This window comes from Ranitomeya variabilis, chromosome 4 (genome assembly GCF_051348905.1).
Source record: "Ranitomeya variabilis isolate aRanVar5 chromosome 4, aRanVar5.hap1, whole genome shotgun sequence".
Taxonomy (NCBI): domain Eukaryota; kingdom Metazoa; phylum Chordata; class Amphibia; order Anura; family Dendrobatidae; genus Ranitomeya; species Ranitomeya variabilis.
Genome location: NC_135235.1, coordinates 321,534,835 through 321,556,577, shown reverse-complemented (window position 1 = coordinate 321,556,577; position 21,743 = coordinate 321,534,835). Strand labels below are relative to the sequence as shown.

General features: G+C 43.4%; 1 protein-coding gene across 1 annotated transcript in view; it reads left to right on the top strand.

Annotated features, from left to right (window-relative positions):
- OAF (out at first homolog) overlaps window positions 1-4,486 on the top strand; it is a 31,016-nt gene extending 26,530 nt beyond the window's left edge. Inside the window, exon 5 of the mRNA XM_077250490.1 lies at window positions 3,579-4,486. Coding sequence (XP_077106605.1) covers window positions 3,579-3,853 — 275 coding nt within the window. The 3' untranslated portion in view covers window positions 3,854-4,486. The remainder of the gene's footprint in view (window positions 1-3,578) is intronic.
- The last annotated feature ends 17,257 nt before the right edge of the window (window positions 4,487-21,743 follow it).

The following is a 21,743-nucleotide window of genomic DNA, read 5'->3' as shown; positions in this document are numbered from 1 at the left end:
CCCTCCACCTACACAGGGACCTTATCTGAAAGGTGTTAATGCTCTACTCCCAGCACGTTCTTCTCATGCAGGAGGTTAGACCAGGAGATCAGTGCTGTATCATTACATCTCATACACTGAGAAACCAGCTTTAAACTATGGTGAGGGTGTCTTCTTCTTTCCTCTGCATGTTGCTGCTGCTTATGATTGGTCTGCATCATACAGGGAAAAGTGCACACCCCCAATGAAAAATTGTCTGACATACATTGTTAATAAAAATTAACTTTTTAATTTGTATAATTTAAAATTTTTAGCTGGCACAAGTTATAAAAACGCTGAGCTCAGGACGTACAACATATAATCACAAAAATATGTTCACAGCAAAATTAATGAGGTGCTCAATCCTACTAGTGGTCAGGAAGAAAGTTTCAATATCACCTCTGTTCTCCCCGTATACTCCGTACTCCGCTGGATCAAAAAGATGCCATTATACAGATTATCCCTCCTTCACACGTCCTGATACCTGTACTGGAAAAGCCAGTACTGATGCTGTCCCTGTGCAACAAACGCGTTGCATCATTGTGACACGTACCGGCACTTAGGAAAAGGCAGTACAGTTTGCGATGTTCTCAGGCGTCGGGTGCTGAAGACAGCTCTCATCAATGTCGCCTGGTCTCCCTGCAATCAGTGAGACCAGGCGACACTGATGGGAGTTGGAGTCAGCACCCGCTGTTTGTGTTTATCGTGTATTGCATAAATAATTTAAAAAAAAACGGTGTGCAGTCCCCCGTAATTTTCATAACCAGCTGAGGGAAAGTGGACATCTGGGAGTTGGTTAATGTTCTGGCGAAGGGGCCAATAGCCCTAAAGTTTCCCTGGCTATTAATAACAGCTCACAACTGTTTGCTTAGCGTTTACTGAATAGTAAAAGGTGCTCCCCCGCAAAATAAAAATTGACTTGGGGTCACCCTAATATTACTAACCAGCAAAGTCTAAACAGACAGCTGTGATCTAGCTTGTGAACCTTTATGGCTATTGTCCCTTTCCCTTAATATTAAAATCCGCTCCCAAATGATGGGGGACTAGCATGTAATTTATTTTTTAAATTATTTAATTTGTGCTAGACAAAGACAGTGGACGCTGACTACAACTATCAGACTCGCCTGGTCTCATTGATTGCAAGAAGACCTGGTGACCATGATTACAGTAGGATTCAGCGCCTGGGAACAGTGCTAAATGTTCGGCTTTACTCGGGCACAAATGTGTCACACTGATGACACACCGACATGATCAGTGTGTCATCAGTCTACACGTGTGTGGGATGTCTTGCAGCCCGTTTACTGTTAAAAAATGGACTGTGGAAACACACCGACATGCACAGACAAATTCATTTGAATGTAAGTGTCTCCAGTACGTGTGAAAGTTTTCAGCACACTTACTGGAGACACTGATGTGTGAAGGAGGCCTTAGAAAAATTTGCCCTGTTGACCCTGTCATGCCCACAGAAACTACCTCCCTTAGGCCTGTTTCACACGTCCTAATACTTCCAGTACTGGAAAAATGGTACTGGAAATGTCAGTGTGTGTGTAATACTTGCCGCAGCAGGGAAGAACTATGAGCGTTATACTCAAGTGATAATGAGAGCAGGTGGCGGCTGATGGGACTATTACTCCCATCAGCTTACACTTTCTGCCGCTAATAACAATGAGTGCAGGCGGCGGATGATGGGAGTATTCATTACCTGCCACCTGCGCAATAAATAAATAATCCGGCTTGGGTTCCCCTGTATTTTTGATAACCAGCCAGGCAAAACTCACAGCTCGGGCTGCTACTCCCAGCTGTCAGCTTCAGCAAGGCTGGATATCAAGAATTGAGGGGTCCCCATGCTGTTTTTTTTTAATTATTTAAGTAAACTATAAAAAAAAGTGTTCCCCTTCCATTTTTGACAATCAGCTAAAGCAGACAGCTGGGGCTGGTATTCTCAGGCTTTTGAGGGGCCATGGATATTGACCCCGACCCCGCCTAAAAATAGCAGCCCACATCCGCCCAGAAACACAAGGTGTTATTTTTATTTCAAATAAAGTACTTTGTACTTGCTGTGTCTTTATTTACCATACAACTGTAGGATAGCCGTGGGCTTGATGTCATCTGACATTGCAAAGGTGACATCAACCCCACAAATATGAACCCCACTTGCCACCGCTACAAGGCAAGTGGGAAGAGCAGGGCAAAGCGCCAGAATTGGCTCATCTAATACTTGTGCCTTTTCTGGGCGACTGCAGGCTGCTATTTCTGGCTGAGGGAGTAAATATGGCTGGTTATAGAAAATACAGGGGAACCCATACTGGATTTATTTATTTATAGCGCAAGTGGCGGGTGATGAATACTCCCATCAGCCACTCCTTCTCTCACTGTTATTAGCGGCAGCAGGTGTAGGCTGATGGGAATAATAGTCCCATCAGCCACAGCCTGCTCTCATTGTTTTCACTTGAATATAACTCTCGTCATTCTTCCCGGCTCGTGCTGATTGCCACAGCAGAGCAGGGGATAGTGAGGAGTGTGGTATTCAGCACCTGGTGCCGGGAAACAGAGCTTACTGTACCGCTGCTTCTCAGGTGCCGGGACCTATTACATGGATGACCTCCCAGTGTGTCATCCCTATGCTGGACGTTTTGCGGCCTGTGCTGCCAGTAAAAATCTGACATGTCAGCGTGTTTTGCCCATGGACACACGGTCCGTGGAAACACACTGACATGTTCACATACCCATTCACTTAAATGGGTCTACATCTGTAAGTGTCTCCAGTATTTGTGAAAACTGTCACCACATACCAGACACACTAACATGAAAGAGGCTGTAGAAGGGTGGTACCAAGTGTATATCCTAAAAATATATAACCGTACTCCTACGAAAAATCCCTGGGAGGGATTTTTCTAGTCTGTATAGCTTCGTCCTTTTGATCCAGCGGAGAACCGTGCATAGCGGGAGAACTGAGGTGAGATGGAACCTTTCTTCCTGAGCACGGGTTACATGGAGCACCTCATCAATTTTGTTGTGTACATATTTGTGTGATTATATGTTGTACATCCTGAGCTCAGCTCTTTTACAACTATTGTGTGTTAAGAATTTCCAATTATACCAATTAAGATCCTTCGGCTTTGCATTTGAATTCCGCTCTGAAGTGATATTAGTCCCATTTTTAGTTAATGGTATGAGACTTGACTCATCTCATTAGGTGCCAAATACTTTGACTGCTAGTATCTCCAGAATGGAGAGGCAAAATAAATAAAAATGAATTCCACTTTGCAGCCACTATTACTTGTGTTCAGTTCAAAATGAAAAATTGGTGGAAGGTCCTCTTGAACTAGTAGATTAGCCTGAAATGTGTTTTTTGAATATCTATGGTACCTTTGAGATGACCAATATGTTCACTGACAGCCAAGTAATTTGTTCCTTGCAGAAGCCTAGAGAATAGAAAACTGCATGTTCTCCTCCTCAATCTCCTCAACATATCTAAGATAGACTGTGTTATGTAGTGTGAGGGGAATTAAATAAAGCTAAAAATGTGTTCATCTCCTTGCCTCCTTCTCCCCTGTAAGGTGTGGATGGCTCCATGTTCGAGGTCCTTCCTCAGTCGTCTTCTTTGCCCGTTCTTCACCCCTGCAAGATCTGCTCTCATGACTGGAAAGCCTGCATGTGCTCATATCGTCTAAGTCTGGAATGGATCCCCTGTAGCCTAAAATACTGCAAAACTCGGGATTCATCCGGGAAGACAACTTCTTACAAGTGTGGCATTCGCAGCTGCCAGAAAGGCTACATCTTTCACTTCTATGTGACCCAGAAGCAGCTTTGCCTGTGGGATGAAGAGACTTAGACACATCTGCTGCAAGGACTTCTATCTACACCAGCGTGCCCATAAATGAAATAGGACCACGACTTCTTCAGATCCAGCAAGTACATTTGCCTTAAAGACATTTTGATACTGTGAAGTTTTAGGATCTTCTAAGAAGTAGATCTCCGCACATCTACCTTACATTTTGCTTTTCTCTTATTGTTGAGAAGATACAGACGTATCCATATTAATTGCACAATGACTGGACCTTCTCAGCACTCCTATGTGCCTTAACACGAATATGATTTTTTTTTTTCTTAAGCCCCAGAAGAAGTACAATTATACCAAGTGTAGGTCTCCACTAGGACATTATGGAGAATAGCAGTATTAAAGGAACTGTGAACATCTGGGAATTATTTAACCCCCCATTTATCAGAAGGGCCGGTCATTTATTTTTTACATTCTTACTGGTCCTGGGTTAATGGGTTAAATGTTGCAGACTCTCCGTGTGCCTTCTTCATTCTATATAATGTATTTTAATATAGTTCTGATATTTTTGTATGAAGATACTTTTTTTTTTTTTTTTTTGCATCATCGCAAGTCCAGAAAAGAAAACCTTGTGAACAAAGTATTTATCATTTGTAATAAGAAATAAAATGATTTTTTAAAATTGCAATTTATTTCCTATTCTGCAAGAAATCTGCTCGAATGCATTGTCCATGACATGATAACTTAAAAGGGCAATGCATTGGGTTACACATTATTGTATGTGATTTATTATGAGCCGTTTTTAGCAAGTTATCAGATGAAGGTTATGAGCCAAAGTTTTGGAGACTTGTCCAAGAAGAAGGAAAAAGGGGAGTTCCAGTATCCTAATCCTCATTAAAAACACTGTTACAAAAATGAATTAAAAAGTCGCAAATCCAGAGCCAATAATTGGCTAGCAAACACATTTCAGACATTGATTGCGAATGACACCTGTCTGAAACTCATTTGCTGCCACATAATACTACCTTTCAGTGTTTGATGGTATCTTATAACCTTCAAAGGTCGGGCACTCTTGATTGCAGCATACAGTTACTTGAGGGTCATCTACGCTTGGCAGGGAGAAATATGTTGGGTGAAATTCTCAATGAAATCAGCAGAAAGCGATTAAATACTTATATTTTGCATTCCAGGGGGTAAACTTTCTCCTTGTGGAGAGTGACATGCCAATGTAAAGAGACTTATAGGTCATGCAATGATTTTCTGGGATATTACATATGCTAATTGTCTCTTCAGAGATTCTGGATTGGCATTCATCCTAAATCATGTGGCAAGGCTCGTTAAAGGGTTGATATTGACTTTAGGATTGCTACTTCCAATAGGTGGTGCTAGAGTTAAGGTACCGTCACACTTGGCGATATCGCCAGCAATCCGTGACGTTGCAGCGACCTGGATGGCGATATCGCTGTATTTGACACGCAGCAGCGATCTGGATCCCGCTGTGAAATTGCTGGTCGCTGCTAGAAGGTCTGCACATTATTTGGTCGCTAGGTCGCCGTGTATCGCCGTGTTTGACAGCAAAAGCGACGATACCAGCGATATTTTACACTGGTAACCAGGGTAAACATCGGGTTACTAAGCGCAGGGCCGCGCTTAGTAACCCGATGTTTACCCTGGTTACCAGCGTAAAAGTTAAAAAAACAAACAGTACATACTCACCTGCGCGTCCCCCAGCCTCTGCTTCCTGACACTAAAGCGCCGGCCCTAAACTGAAAGTGAAAGCAACAGCGGTGACGTCACCGCTCTGCTGTTAGGGCCGGAGCTCAGTCAGCGTCAGGATGCAGAGGCTGGGGGACGCGCAGGTGAGCATGTACTGTTTGTTTTTTTAACTTTTACGCTGGTAACCAGGGTAAACATCGGGTTACTAAGCGCGGCCCTGCGCTTAGCAACCCGATGTTTACCCTGGTTACCCGGGGACCTCGGCATCGCTGGTCGCTGGAGAGCGGTCTGTGTGACAGCTCTCCAGCGACCACACAGCGACGCTGCAGCGATCGGCATTGCTGTCGCTATCGCTGCAGCGTCGCTTAGTGTGACGGTACCTTTAGTCTTCTTTACCTCTGAAGAGACAATTGTCATACTTAATTTCCCAGAGGAGCGTAGAAGTTTCCTTACACTGGCTTGTCAGGTGTGTCACTTCTCCACAAGGAGAAACGTTACCGCTTAGACCCCAGTAAGAGGCCTCTCATACAACCAAATCAGATCTTACGCTTTCCACTGAGAAGGTGCAACATTCCAAAACATGTCTGCAAATTATGACTCTGCTTTGGCTTTTATCCGAAGTCATGTGGCAGGGCTTGTAAACCCCGTTCCGACCATAGACCTATAGGTATGTCCAAGGTTGCCTCCCCCTGTTTGATGTGGGCTCTGGTGATGAGCCCGCATCTTTTTCCGGCACATGTCAGCTGATTTCATCTGCTGACATGTGCTCCTAACAGTCGCAGGTGGAATCGCGATCCACCCACGGCTGTTAACATGTTAAATGCTCCTGTCAATCTGAAAGCAGCATTTTACATGATCGCACTGGAAGCGCGTCATAAATCCCGACCATTGGCACTCGTGTCACATGACCTCGGGTTGCCGATGGGTTGGCATGACAATCCGGGGTCTGCAGGAGACCCTTGTGGTTGTCATTGCCCAGTGGCCAGCACTCATAGCATATGAGCATTTTAGCTACACACAGCAGTGCTGAAACCATGTTATGAGTAGCACTGACGATCGGATGATCGCAGCTTCTAGTCTCCCATGGAGACTATTGAAACTAGTAGAAGGCATATATATAAAAAAAAAAGTTTTTAAAACTATTAAATATAAAAATTGTAATCACACCCATTCAAAATAAAAGGATAAAAAAAAACATATTTGTTTTTGCTGAGTTCAGAATTTCCCGATCTATCAATATATAAAAAGAAGAATTAATCCGATTGGGAAATGAGAAAAAAAAATCATAACTCCAAAATTACGGTATTTTGGTTGCCGCAACATAACATTTAAAATGCAATAACTGATGATCAAAAGATCGTATCTGCACCAAAATGGTATCAGTGAAAATGTCAGTTTGGAACACAAAAAGTAAGCCCTTGCCCAGCCTGAGATCACAAAAAATGGAGACTCTATAGGTCGTGGAAAATGGCGCCTTTTTTGCAAACTCTTATTATTTGTGGTGACAAAAAAAACAAAATGATACATGTTTGGTATCTAAGAACTTGTAATGACCTGGAGAATCCTAATGATGCGTCAGTTTTAGCATTGAAATTTTTTTCCTGTTTTCCAGTACACTCTGTGGTAGAACCAATGCTGTTGTTCAAAAGTACAACGCATCTCGCAAAAAACAAGCCCTCACATGGCCATATTGACGGAAAAATTAAAATAGTTATGGCTCTGGGGAGAAGGGGAACAAAAAACGAAAACTCAGAAACGGAAAAACCCAAGGTGGTGAAGGGGTTAAAGGGTTAATATTGACTTTTAGGATTGCTGCTTCCAATAGGTGGCACTAGAATTCTAGTCCTCTTCCTCTCTGAAGAGGAAATTTGCATATATAGCTCTGGCAAAAATTAAGAGACCACTGCACAGTTTTCTAAAAATCAACATCTCTACATGTCTGACAGCCAATTCCATTCCAGTGTCAGTTGAATTCCAACCAGAGTACACCTCATTCTACTTAATGTGCTTCTGATTAGGTGATCACCTGAACCAAATCTTATTTAGCAAGGGAAAGTATATAAGAAACACTGCTGTGGTCTTCACGATCCTTTTGCAATAGGTCAAGCTGGATGGGTAAAAAAGTGCTAGGAATAGCCCAAAATTAATTTGAGTGAAAAAATAACTTTTAACCATGTCAAATGAGTTGAAAAGAAAAGTCTTGAGTGAGGAAAAGAAGGGTTCAATTCTGGCTTTACTAGCAGAGGGATACAATGAGCGTCATGTTGCCTCCATCCTTAAAAATTTTGCAGACTGTAGTCCATTACAACAAGGTCAAGCAGCAAACATTGGGGACAACAAAGCTACAGACCGGCAGAGGGTGAAAGCGACTCTCCACTGACCGGGTTGACAGTCATCTTATTCGAATGTCAGTCAGCAACCGCAGGATGACATCAAGTGACCTACAAAAGGCATGGCAAATGGCAGCTGGGGTGAAATGCACAGCAAGAACAGTTCATAACAAGCACCTAGAGGCAGGACTCAAGTTGGGTAAAGCTAGAAAAAAGGCATTCATCAATGAGAAGCAAAGGAGAGCCAGGCTGAAGTTTGCCAAAGACCATAAGGATTGGACCATAGAGGACAGGAGTAAGGTAATCTTCTCTGAGGAGTATAATGTTCAGTTTTGCCCAACATCTGGTCATCTAATGGTTAGACGGAGACCTGGAGAGGTGTACAAGACACAGTGTCTTGCTTGCACCCACTGTGAAATATGGTGGAGGATCGGTGGTGATCTGGAGATGCTTCAGCAAGGCTGGAATTGGGCAGGTTAATCTTTATTAACGGACGTATGAATAAAGCCGCATACAAGGTTATCCTTGAAAAAACACTTGCTTCCTTCTGCTCAGGCAATGTTCCCCAACTATGAGGGCTGGTTTTTCCAGCAGGACAATTCCCCATGCCACACAGCTAGGTCAATCGTTGGGTGGAAGAATGAGCACCACATCAAGACCCTGTCATGGCTAGCCCAATCTCTAGACCTGAACCATTTTGAAAACCTCTGGAATGTAATCAAGAGGAAGATGGATAGTCACAAGCCATCAAACAAAGAACTGCTTACATTTTTGTACCAGGAGTGGCATAAGGTCACCCAAAAGCAGTGTGAAACACTGGTGGAAAGAATGCCAAATTGCATGAAAGCTGTGATTTAAAAATCATGGTTATTCCACGAAATATTGATTTCTGAACTGTTCCTGAGTTAAAACAGGAGTATTGTTGTTTCTACATGAGTAAGAACTTGTTTTCTTTGCATTATTTTAAGTCTGAAAGCACTGTTTCTTTTTTATTTTGTCGCTTTCTCATTTGCTGCAAATAAATACATTTTTAGCTTTAAATTTCGGAGACATGTTGTCAGTAGTTTATACAATAAAACAACAATGTATATTTTCCAAAAAAAAAATATATCTAGAAAGAGAAAAATAAGAGAAACTGAAAATTTTGCAGTGGTCTCTTAACTTTTGCCAGAGCTGTATATCGTATTTTGCAGACTATAAGATGCACCGGACCATAAGACACACCCCAAATTTTGGGGTGCAAAATAGGAAAAAAACAGCCTTTACTGGCTAGTTTACAGGGGAACCCCAGAAAAAAATTGACATGGAGTCCCCCTATAAAATCGAACCAACAAAGGATAGGCAGACAGCTATGGGCTGATATTAATTAGCTGGGAAGGGGCCATGTATATTGGCACCCCCCCAGGCTATAAACATCAGCCCTTAGCTGCCCCAGAAATGGCGCCTCTTATAGATCCGCCAATTTTGGCACTTAGCCTCGCTCTTCCCACTTGCCCTGTAGCGGTGGCAAGTGGGGTAATATTTGTGGGGTTGATGTCACCTTTGTATTGTCAGGTGACATCAAGACCATGAATTAGTAATGGAGAAGCGTCAATAAGACACCTATCCATTACGAATCCTATAGTTTTATGGTAAATAAAGACACAGCCAGAATAAAGTCCTTTATTTGAAATAATCACACAGACTCCTTTATTGAATCTAAATTTACCACACATAATGAACACCTAATCCCCGAATCCCTCGATCTCTTGCAACAAAATAAAATAATAAACTAACACACATACTCCCTGACCAACATAGTCCAATTACCGAGTGTCCCACGGCGATCTCACGTGTAGAACAGTCACATCAGGAGATGTGACCGCTCTACCCAACCTCCAGTGACATACTGACAGAAGATAATCGCTCCTGCAGTGTATCACTGAGAGTTCACCAGAGTTCATTCTCACGGCACCGCCGCGTGAGCATTTTCTCAAGCAGCAGTGCTGCAAGTGATAATCGGACCTGAGCAGCTGGTATACTCCGGTGACCTCTCACGGCGGCACCGTGATACACTGGGCAAGCGATTACCTTCTGTCAGTGTATCGCCGGAGGCCAGGTAGAGCGGTCTGCTTGTTTTTTGGTTGTTTTTTTTTACAGTTGAACACAGTCGCCGGATGATGGGACTACTGTCCCATCATCGGCTCATGCTGCCACTGTTATATGTAACAGCAGACATTATCGGATGGGAGTAGTAGTCCCATCAGACGATGCCTGGCTACGCAGACAGACACCCACAGACAGACACCACATATTCTCCGCTCACACACACTCTTTCTCCTTCCTTTCTGCATTGTTTTTGGCATGCACATCCGCAGACCTTTTTACACCTGGGGTTTGGCTGCAAATTTGACTGACTCATTGTAAGTCAATGGGTGCAGAAACGCTGCGGATCCGCAAAAAGAATTGACATGCTGTGGAAAATAAAACGCTGCAAATCAGTGCGGAATTTTCCGCAACATGTGCACACCAATTCTGGATTCCCATTGATTAACATTGCTTGAACACTCCTTTGCGGATTTGGTGCAATTCTGCGCGGAAAAAACACTGTGGATCCGCAACATGTGCACATAGCCTTACAGTATGGGTTGTTATGAATGCGGTGACATCAAATGTCATTTTTACATAGGGCTGTTTTTTTCCCTCAAATAATCAATTTTTTATAATCAAGATTGTGATTATTTTTTTATAATTTGAAAACTTTTTTCTGTTCAATGTTTATTATTTTCACAGATGGACTTGAAGACGTGATCCCCGGATCTCATTAAACACACCGTACAATCAGAATACTGTACAGTGCATTATCTGACCATTAGCCTATCAGGCCCATCCTCTGGTCGGGTCTGGAAAACTTAGGCTGTGTGCACTTGATGCGGATTTGCTGCGGATCCGCCGCGGATGTTTCCGCGCAGAAACGCTGCAGATCCGCACTGTGATGTACAGTACAATGTATATCAATGTAAAAAAAAAAACCTGTGCGGAAAAATCAGTGCGGAATTGCTACGGATTTCAAAGAAGTGCGTGTCTCTTCTTTTGTGCGAATCTGCAGCGTTTCTGCACCCCTCCATGATAAAAATCCGCAGTGCCAAAAACCGCACAAAATCCGCATCACAACCGCACAAAATCCGCATAAAAACCGCGGCAAATCCGCAGCTGCTGATTCTGCCAGGAGATGCGGATTTTATGCAGAAAATTCTGCACCTCTTTTCCTACGTGTGCACATAGCCTTAGTCTTACCGAGAAAAGAGGCCATTGTTTGGACTTGGATTGTCATAGAAACCCATCAGCTCCCTGTGATCACACTGATGAGGATATAATTGCAAAGTTGTTATTTTAAGTAGAACATTCCATATTTGTGCAAAACTTTCTTACTTTTTCAGTCACTAATGGTAAGTTAAAAGTGGAGCTAGAGAGCCACCGTAAGGGCTCATTAAGATTACCGTATTTCCTGCATGAGCCCTGATCGATCTGATCAGAATGTTTAAACTAAGAACCTCATGTTCAGTTATATATATTTTTGCCTAGCGGCATTAGATCAACGTATGAATTTTTGGAGGTGCAGTCCATTAACTTTTTTTTGGTGACCGTATTTCTGTCTGAGTGCGATCCCACACTTGTTCATGGACCTATAAAAGAACGTTGGTCCAAGTCCGAATTTTTTTTTTTTTTTTCCTCTGACAGTCTGTCCAAGGAAAAAAAAATTGCAGCATGCTCGAATTGCATCCGATGTTTGGATCGGTCTCGACCATGCAAGTCAATGAGTTTTTGGGAAAAATCGGACTGCATTTGGATGACACATGAGTGCAGTCCAATATTCATGAACTGGAATGGAGACCTTTTTTTTTTTTTTTTATCTTCAGGAAAATCAGATCACACTATGATCAAAACTCTGACCAGAGTATGATTAGCATAATCTGCCCAAATCTCTCGGATGAGAGTAAATACGGAGGTGTGACCCTAGCCCAAATCTGAGAAATCTACTGCAAGCGGTAGATTTCAATTTCTAGCAGCGCCAACATGCGTAGATTTTTCCTTACGGAAACAAGTACATTTGCTAGTGCCACATTTTGGTTTAACATACATTTTGGACAAAATTATAACATTTTATTCCTTTATCAAAATAGGTTTCCAGCCACATCTAACCGACCCTGAAAAACTATGGAATCCACCACAAAAGCAAGGCAAGGTTCACCATTAGGTTCACCAGAAAGGCTTATGTGATTTGTGTGCAAATATCTGGTTAAAGAAAGCCAAGAGGTAGACACAGTCTCAAAATCCAGCAACAGCCCACAGTATAGTTGTGGGGCGCATGGGTGCCAAATTGGAATAGTCAAACAAGTATGCAAAAAGTAAATTGTATGGATAATGTTCCCAAGTTTCCATTTTTGATTTTTATAAAACTATTATTTCCATACACCAAAAAGTTAACACAGAATTCTACATTGTTTGTTAGATACACCGACAATAAATAATTTAAGGCAACAGCCATCTGTATTGTTGTGGTGCAGATGGTTGTTAAACGTGACTACTAAAACTGTTGGGAAACTAGAAAAAAAGGTTAAAGTTTTCCTCCTTTGCAAAAAAAATGTAGCTTACATAACGTTAAAATAGTAAGTTACTAGGTATGTATACACACGGAAAGTACTTTGCAGCAGCAGCAGCCACCAGTATTGTTCTGACATAACCAACAAATAAAGTAGCATTCTATAGCGAACATATATGATATTTACATTGCATTACTGCACTAGAGAATTGGAAAAATTGGGAATACTCCAAGCATAAATTGGCCAATTCATGTAAACCCGGCAGCCATGATAAGGAGATTCATGTTGCGTTGTGTTGCTGGGAACCTATCTAATGTGATTCCCCTTCTAGGCTGAAGCCTGCATTTGTATAAGTAGGAAGGTAGGATCCTGCTATAATTAAAACCATTATAAAAACTTGATTCCAACTCACCTAGTTGCTTTATGCTCATCCACCTGGGCCTCAGACACTGGCCTCGCCCTGGCCTCACATCAAGGAAAAAAGAAAAAATTGGAGTCCGGCTCAACAGGACTGGATTTTCCTTTTCTTTTTTTTTTTTCAAAAGAAAACTCATGACTCATGACATGAGTAAGACTGCTTAGTGCAGTCGAAACGCGTCAATTGGTTCATGTTTACCATGTAAATTATTATTGTATGCACTTTATTTTCTTTTGAAAAAGAAAAGGAAAATCCAGTTCTGTTGAGCCGGACTCCAATTTTTTTCTATAATTTAAACCGCCTGAGGCTGAGGGGTGGAGTGCTCAGTCAGAGATCCTATGTATACTAATATCAAAAGACTGATTGGCATATCCAAACAGAAAACAGGTGTGTACAGGTGCTTACTAAGAGTTGCCATCTCCATATACAACTAACAAAGTAACAATAACATTAAGTTATTGTCTTCAGAGGCAGGAACACGACCGTGTCTGTCACACCCTTACAAAGTGACCACTGCCAGGTACTGCAGAGCAGCGCCTATTATTTTGATTTGTGGCTGCTGTCATACACAGCAGCGGCTGCTACACATTGTTCGGAGTTGTGTAGTGAGGGCAGGAACTAATTACAGCTGGTTAGTAGAGCTGCAGCCTGTCAAACCACTGACAATCTGATATTGATGACTTATCCTAAGGTCATGTTCAGTATTTGGTTAGCATTTTACATCAGTATTTGTAAGTCAAAACCAGGAGTGGAACAAATAGAGGAAAAGTATAATAGAGACAAGTCACCACTAGTGATGAGCGAGTGTACTCATTGCTCTGGTTTTCCCGAGCACGCTCGTGTGACCTCCGAGTATTTGTTAGTGTTCGGAGATTTCGTTTTCATCGCCCCAGTTGAATGATTTACAGCTAGTAGCCAGCTTGAGTACATGTGGGGGTTGCCTGGTTGCTAGGGATTCCGCATGTGCTCATTGAACCGTGAGGAATCATCACTCCCAATACATTGTACAGGTGAAATTTATCTGGCGGAGGCTCATGTCTCCGCAAGATAAATTGACATGCTGCGGTCTGGAAAGACGCACCGTATGTCCGTCTCCGCGGGCGTCTGTGAACACATAGGGTGCATTGGATTTCTTGAAATCACATCCACTATGCTGTAACATCTGGACGCTGAGGGTTGGACGTCCACTGACCATGGGAATGCACCCTAAAACTAATGGGATACTTGTTTCTGTGCTTACTGGGTAGAATAGCATCAGAAACTGCGCTATCCTGGCTGATAAATTCAATGAAAAGCCACCTGAACTGAGGTTTAATAGAAGCCAATGGATAGTCCGGCCCCTCAGAGAAACAAAGCTGAAGGTAATTAAGGCTTTTCTCCACTTTTTTCTTGTTGCAAAATGTGGAAATTCAGTAACATAACAACGATGAATAACAGTGGGAATATTTTCTGCCTCCAGGACAAGTGTCATTTACAGCTCTGCACTCCATAACAGTAACTGATAAAATACTGTAGTAATCAGTCAGAGGAGTGACTCACAACAAGAGCTAAAGATCAGAGGCAGTAATTGCTCAATGGAAAATGCAGATTAACCCCTAAACGACCGGACCTATTTGATACTTAAAGGGGTTTACCCACAAAGAAGATTTTAATAAATAATCTTAGAATAATAATTTCCACAATTGGATGTGTTTAAATAAAATATTCCTGTGCTGAGATAATCTTATAAATGCGGAGCAGCGAGCGACAGAAGTCAGGAGCCAGCTTCTGCGGCTAAAGCCTGTGCTCACTGCTAAAGAGAAATGAATATTCATTGCTCCCCATGCCCATGGACGTGGAGAGGAGTGAATATTTGTTTTCTTTACTAAAGAGAATCAATATTCACTCCTCTCCAAACCAATGGGCGTGGGGAGCAGTGAATATTAATTTCTCTTTAGCAGCGGGCACAAACTTTCTGGGCAGAACACAGTGCAGCTGCTGAGACCAGAGCAGAGCCGGGATCAGCTGGTGAACGATGAGGAAAGGTGAGCATTGAGGGTTTTTTTTAATATATATCAGTGATTACTGATGGCCATAATACTATGGAGGAGGGGCTGCATTATACTATGAGGGGGCTATATTATATTCTATGGGGGGGCTGCATTATACTCTGAGGGGGCTACACTATATTCTTTGGGGGCTGCATTATGCCCTATGAGGGGGCTACATTATATTCTATGGGTTGGCTGCATTGTGCCCTATGAGGGGGCTACATTATATTCTATGGGGGCTTAATTATACTATATGAGGGGGACTGCATTATACCCTATGTGGGAGCTACATTACATTCTATGGGGGGATGCATTATACCCTATGAGGGGGCTACATTATATTCTTTGGAGGCTGCATTATGCCCTGTCAGGGGGCTGCATTATACCCTAAGAGGCCTATATTATATTCTATGGGGGGGCTGAATTATACTATATGAGGGGGCTGCATGATACTATATGAGTGGGGCTGTAATATACCCTACGAGGGGGCTACATTATATTCTATGGGGGGTTGCTGTTGTGAATTAGACTTTTTGGCTCCCTCTTGTGGTCACTGGTGATATGACTCTGGGGTTGTCTTTCTTCAGTTTGGCACTCACCTGGGTCGTTAGTCCAGGGGTGTCGCTATATAAACTTCCTGGATCCTTAGTCCAGTGCCTGGCATCGTTGTAATCAGATCCTTCTGTTGCTCCTGTCTGCTGGTCCGGGCTCTTGCAAAATTAAGCTAAGTCCTGCTTCTTTGTTTTTTGAGTTACTTGCTTTGCTTCTATTTTTGTCCAGCTTGTACTAAATGTGATTTCTGACTTTGCTGGAAGCTCTAGGGGGCTGGTGTTCTCCCCCCGGCCGTTAGACGGTTCGGGGCTTCTTGAATATCCAGCGTGGATATTTTGATAGGGTTTTTGCTGACCATATAAGTCATCTTACTATATTCTGCTATTAGCTAGTGGGCCTCTCTTTGCTAAATACCTAGCTCATTCTTATGTTTGTCTTTTCCTCTTGCCTCACCGTTATTATTTGTTGGGGGCTTGTATCCAACTTTGGGGGTCTTTTCTCTGGAGGCAAGAAAGGTCTTTTCTTTTCCCTTCTAGGGTTAGTTAGTTCTCCGGCTGGCGCGAGACGTCTAGAACCAACGTAGGCACGTTCCCCGGCTACTTCTATTTGTGGTGCTAGGATTAGATATATGGTCAGTCCAGTTACCACTGCCCTATGAGCTGGTTTTTTATGTTTGCAGACTTGGTATTTATTCCTGAGACCCTCTGCCATTGGGGTCATAACAGGTTGCATTATACCCTACGAGGGGGCTGCATGGTACTCTAAGAGGCCTACATTATATTCTATGGGGGGGCTGAATTATACTATATGAGGGGGCTGCTTGATACTATATCAGTGGGGCTGTACTATACCCTATGAGGGGGCTACATTATATTCTATGGGGGGCTGCATTATACCCTATGAGGGGGCTGCATTATACTCTAAGAGGCCTACATTATATTCTATGGGGGGCTGAATTATACTATATGAGGGGGCTGCATGATACTATATGAGTGGGGCTGTAATATACCCTATGAGGGGGCTACATTATATTCTATGGGGGGCTGCATTATACACTATGAGGGAGCTGCATTATACCCTATGAGGGGCTACATTATTTTCTATGGGGGGCTGCATTATACCCTATGAGGGGGCTACATTATGTTCTGTGAATGGCTGCATTATACCCTATGAGGGGGCTACATTATATTCTAAGGGGGTGCTGCATTATACTCTATGAGGGGGTTGCATTATTTTTTATGACAGGGCTACATTATATTCTAACGGGGGTGCATTATACCCTATGAGGGGGGCTACATTGTCCCCTATGAGGGGGCTGCATTATATTATATTCTAAGAGGGGGCTAAATTATGTTCTATGAGGGGGGCTACATTATATTCTATGAGGGGGCTACATTATATTCTATGAGGGGGGCTACATTATATTCAATGAGCGAGGCTACTCCAACCCCAGCTATATCATTAAGATGTGTACTACCTTAAAAAATACCCTGATATTAGCGTGTTTTTCCGCACAATTGGTGGTCTTGCATTTATTTCTACGTAGCTACATAGTGGGCCCCAAGAATAATATTCTCTAGGGCCCACTATAAGTAAAGACCCATAAACAACCAACAACTGAAGTCAACTATAGTAAAGGCGGCAAATCATCACAAAGGAGGAATCCCAGCACTTGGGGACGTCCATGGTTTCCAGATTTCAGGCAGTTATTGTCTGCAATGGATTCTCTGCAAAGTAGTAAAAATGACCATTTTATTTATGGTAAAGTTTATTTGTCCAATTACTTTTGGACATATGAGTAGTCTTTGTAGAGGAATGAATGATGAGAATACTTTTCTGCCCAATGATGACAAAAGTATTCTAGGAGTGATACCTTTATTGGCTAACCAGAAAATAATATGTTTGCAGCTTTCAGAGCACAGTGGCTCCTTCTTCAGGCCATATTACAAATAGATTAATAAGAAAAAGGCACAACATTTAAGAAATACTACAGTAGGACATTTGTTAAGGGGTGGGAAGTGTGATGAGTCCATTGATAAGCCAAGGAAATCAAATTAGGCATTCTCTTACAAATGGGGAGGCAGTGTGGAACAGAGGTGTAGCTAGGGTTTTGGTTCAGGGGGAGTGAAACTTCTGAGTGGGCCCTTAACCAGGTAACCTTGATTACAATGTGGTGTCGCACCCTAATACTGGAGGAGAACCTCAGCAGATGACCGCGCTATTACTGCAGATAATCTCTATATAAAGACCAACATGGATATTACCGCCATATGGTCAGTGGTAGATACCAGCCCTACAGAACATAACAGATCACTGCACAGTTACAGATAATGACTTACCACTGACGTTCTTTCTGGTGGAATCGTTCATTTTTCCTGTCTTTTCCATCTGGCCCAGACCGACATGACAACTTCTTCCAATACAACTCGTCTGCAGAGAATACAACAAAGACACATTTCAATTCTCACATTCCAGCCCCATCACCATCTATTCGCAACCTGCACAAACTCCTCATCCTGCTGATACCCCAATACTGAGCCGCTGCTTCACCCCTCGAACTGTCCACAGTCCCACCGCTCTCTCTTGGAAAAACTCCACTTCTCACCTATCACCAGATCACACATATAGCTGGCAGCTTTAGTTTTGGCCAAAAGATTCTTTAAGCCGCCACCATAACACGGTAGACACTTTTGGCCGGGCCTTACTCTACTGTAACTTGTTAAACATTTGTTAAAATATGCTATACAATTTAGGTATATTTTTATTTATTTTTCAATTTTTAAAATGACCAATAATATCACATTCAAAGAACAAATACCGCTACACTATGTCCAGACCACATATTACCACCACAGTGATCGAATAATATCAAATACAGGGAACAAATACCACAACACCATGACCAGACCACATATTACCACCAATGACCGAATAATATCACATACAAGGAACAAATACCACCGCACCATGACCAGACACCATATTACCACCACATAGTGACCAAATAGCACACACAAGGGACAAATACCGCAACACCATGTCCCGACCACATATTACCACCACATAGTGACTGAATACTTCAATACTGATCAGTAATAAAAAAAAACATACTATCACCATCAGTGCTATTATACACAGGAGATCTGTACTTAGTATGCAGTGTCTGTGTACAGGTAATAGTGATCACTGGTGGTATTATACACAGGAGCTCTGTATATAATGTATAGGTAATACAGTGATCACTGGTGACATTATACAGAGGACCTCTGTATATAGTATACAGTGTATAGTGTCAGTGTATAGGTAACACACTGACTCACCAGTGACGTCTCTAGGTGAAGTCCTTCATCTTTGTTTTTCATCCAGCTCAGACCGCCATCACTTATTTCAGCCAGGGCTCATCTCTGCAGGAAATAACACAGTTATCTCGAGCTCCGCTTGCAGAACACATTAATTAATTTTTCCCAACTTCTACATTACACCACATGAAGAAAAAAATGCGACAGAGTATCACTCTACACAGTAACAGGACCGCCCCCCATTTAAAACAGTATACTCAAAAAATAAAATAAATACATCACTGTAGTAATAATATCCCTTAATTAGCCCATATGGTAATAATATTCGCCATCCTGGCCCCCGTGTGTCTAATTTCTGGCGTCAGCCATATGTTCTCCCATCCTGCCCTCATGAGTATCCATTCTGCCCCATATGATCTCCCCATCCTGCCCCATTTGTCTCCATCGTATCTATCTTGCCCCATGATCCAATCATGCCCCGTATCTCCATTATGCCCCCTATGTCTCCAGCATTCTGCCCCAATGTGTCCAGCATTCTGCGCCCAATGTGTCCAGCATTCTGCCCACAATGTGTCCAGCATTCTGCCCACAATGTATCCAACATTCTGCCCCAATGTGTCCAGCATTCTGCCCCAATGTGTCTCCAGCATTCTGCCCCAGTGTCTCCAACATTCTGCCCCCAGTGTGTCCAGCATTCTGCCCTCAGTGTGTCCAGCATTCTGCCCCCAGTGTCTCCAGCATTCTGCCCCAGTGTCTCCAGCATTGTGCCCCAGTGTGTCCAGCATTCTGCACCCAGTGTGTCCAGCATTGTGCCCCCAGTGTCTCCAGCATTCTGCCCCAGTGGGTCCAGCATTGTGCCCCCAGTGTGTCCAGCATTGTGCCCCAGTGTCTCCAGCATTGTGCCCCAGTGTGTCCAGCATTCTGCCCTCAGTGTGTCCAGCATTCTGCCCTCAGTGTGTCCAGCATTCTGCCCTCAGTGTGTCCAGCATTCTGCCCTCAGTGTGTCCAGCATTCTGCCTCAGTGTGTCCAGCATTCTGCCCCAGAGGGTCCAGCATTGTGCCCCCAGTGGGTCCAGCATTGTGCCCCAGTGTCTCCAGCATTGTGCCCCCAGTGTCTCCAGCATTGTGCCCCAGTGTGTCCAGCATTCTGCCCTCAGTGTGTCCAGCATTCTGCCCTCAGTGTGTCCAGCATTCTGCCCCAGTGTGTGCAGCATTCTGCACCCAGTGTGCCTAGCATTGTGCCCCCAGTGTGTCCAGCATTGTGCCCCAGTGTGTCCAGCATTCTGCCCCAGTGCCTCCAGCATCCTGCCCGTGTCTCCAGCATTCTGCCCCCGCCCCGTGTCTCCAGCATTCAGCCCCGGGACCCCCCGGATCGCCCCTCTCAATAGTAAAAAAAAAAGTTCTTACCTGGCCGTGCTCCTGTGGCGAAGGTGAAGCTCCCTCCACTCAGCTGAAGCGCGCACTCGCCGGTTACTGACAATGACGTCAGACACCGGCAACGTGCGCTGCGGCTGACGTCAGCTGCCAGCCTCCGATTGGCTGGCAGCTGTTAACTATTGATTTGCGGGCACGGGCCCGTATGTGTCCCTGTTACTGCACCTGATACCCCAATACTGAGCCGTTGCTACCGTGTGTGTCCCTATTACTGCACCTGCTGTGCGGTTCTTTGTGCCCTCTAAATTCTAAAGCAACTCTACAATATAGTAATGCCTGGTGCAAAGTGCTCTAGAAAACAGTGCCCATATTTTGCCTCCTAAAAATTAATATTGTCCTGTGTTCCCCTTTGATAGCCACTATAACCTGAGTTCCCCTATAACAATAAGTGCCCACTTTACATTTAATAATGTCCCGAGTCTCCCCCTGTACAGCTCCCCTATACACAGCATGATGCTCTCTTATACACAGTATAATGCCGCCTCACTGTATAGTACCACCAACACAGTATACTGACTCCTTAGTAGCCCCCAAACTGTTTGATGGCTCCAACAATGTATAATGACCCCCACACTGTAATCTCAATACTGTATGATGGCCCCCTAGATAGCCTCCATATACAGTAGCATAATGCACCAAATAGTCCACAATATAGTATAATGCACTTCCCATAAGCAGACTCTATAGCATACGGCAGCCCCCATAGACAGACACTGAAATAATGCAGCAAACTCATATAGGCAGACTCTGTAATAAGGCAGCACCCCCATATAGTCAGACCCTTAACCCCTTCACCCTCGGAGCTTTTTCCGTTTTTTCCTTTTCGCTTTTCACTCCCCTCCTTCCCAGAGCCATAACTTTTTATTTTTCCGTCAATATGGCCATGTGAGGGCTTATTTTTTGCGGGACGAGATGTACTTTTGAAAAATACCATTGGTTTTACCATGCCGTGTAACAGAAAACGGGAAAAAAATTCCAAGTGTGATGAAATTGCAAAAAAAGTGCAATCTCACACTTGTTTTTTGTTTGGCTTTTTTGCTAGGTTCACCAAATGCTAAAACTAAAACCTGCCATTATGATTCTCCAGGTCATTACGAGTTCATAGACACCTAACATGTGTAAGGGGGTATGCAGGTGGCTGGTTTGAGCCCTGCATGCCTGTGCATGCCTACCTAATGAAACTGGGTACTTTTTGTGTTTGCTGTGTGCCCTGTGTAGTTTATGATATTTGACACTGTTTAATATGATAATGGCTGACACTGTTCCGATATCTGTGTGTTAGGGACAGGAATAGGGACAGTCAGTGGCAGTGGTAGGTCAGCATTGTTAAGGGTTATGGCATTGTAGTTACAGGTTAGTGCTAAGGGGGCGCTGTAGAGTAGGAGATTAGATTGTGTGGAGAACTGGTTTCAGTCAGAGTAGTGACAGTTGAGAAAGGGGGCGGAGCCAGTGTAGTGGCAGGGAGAGGGCCTTTCTGAGGTAATTTTCAGGTAGTGGGAGGAGCTAAAGCTGTGTGAGGAGAATTGTTCTAGAAGGAGTCGTGACAGAAAGCTGAACAGAGCAACAGTGTAGAGTTAAGAGA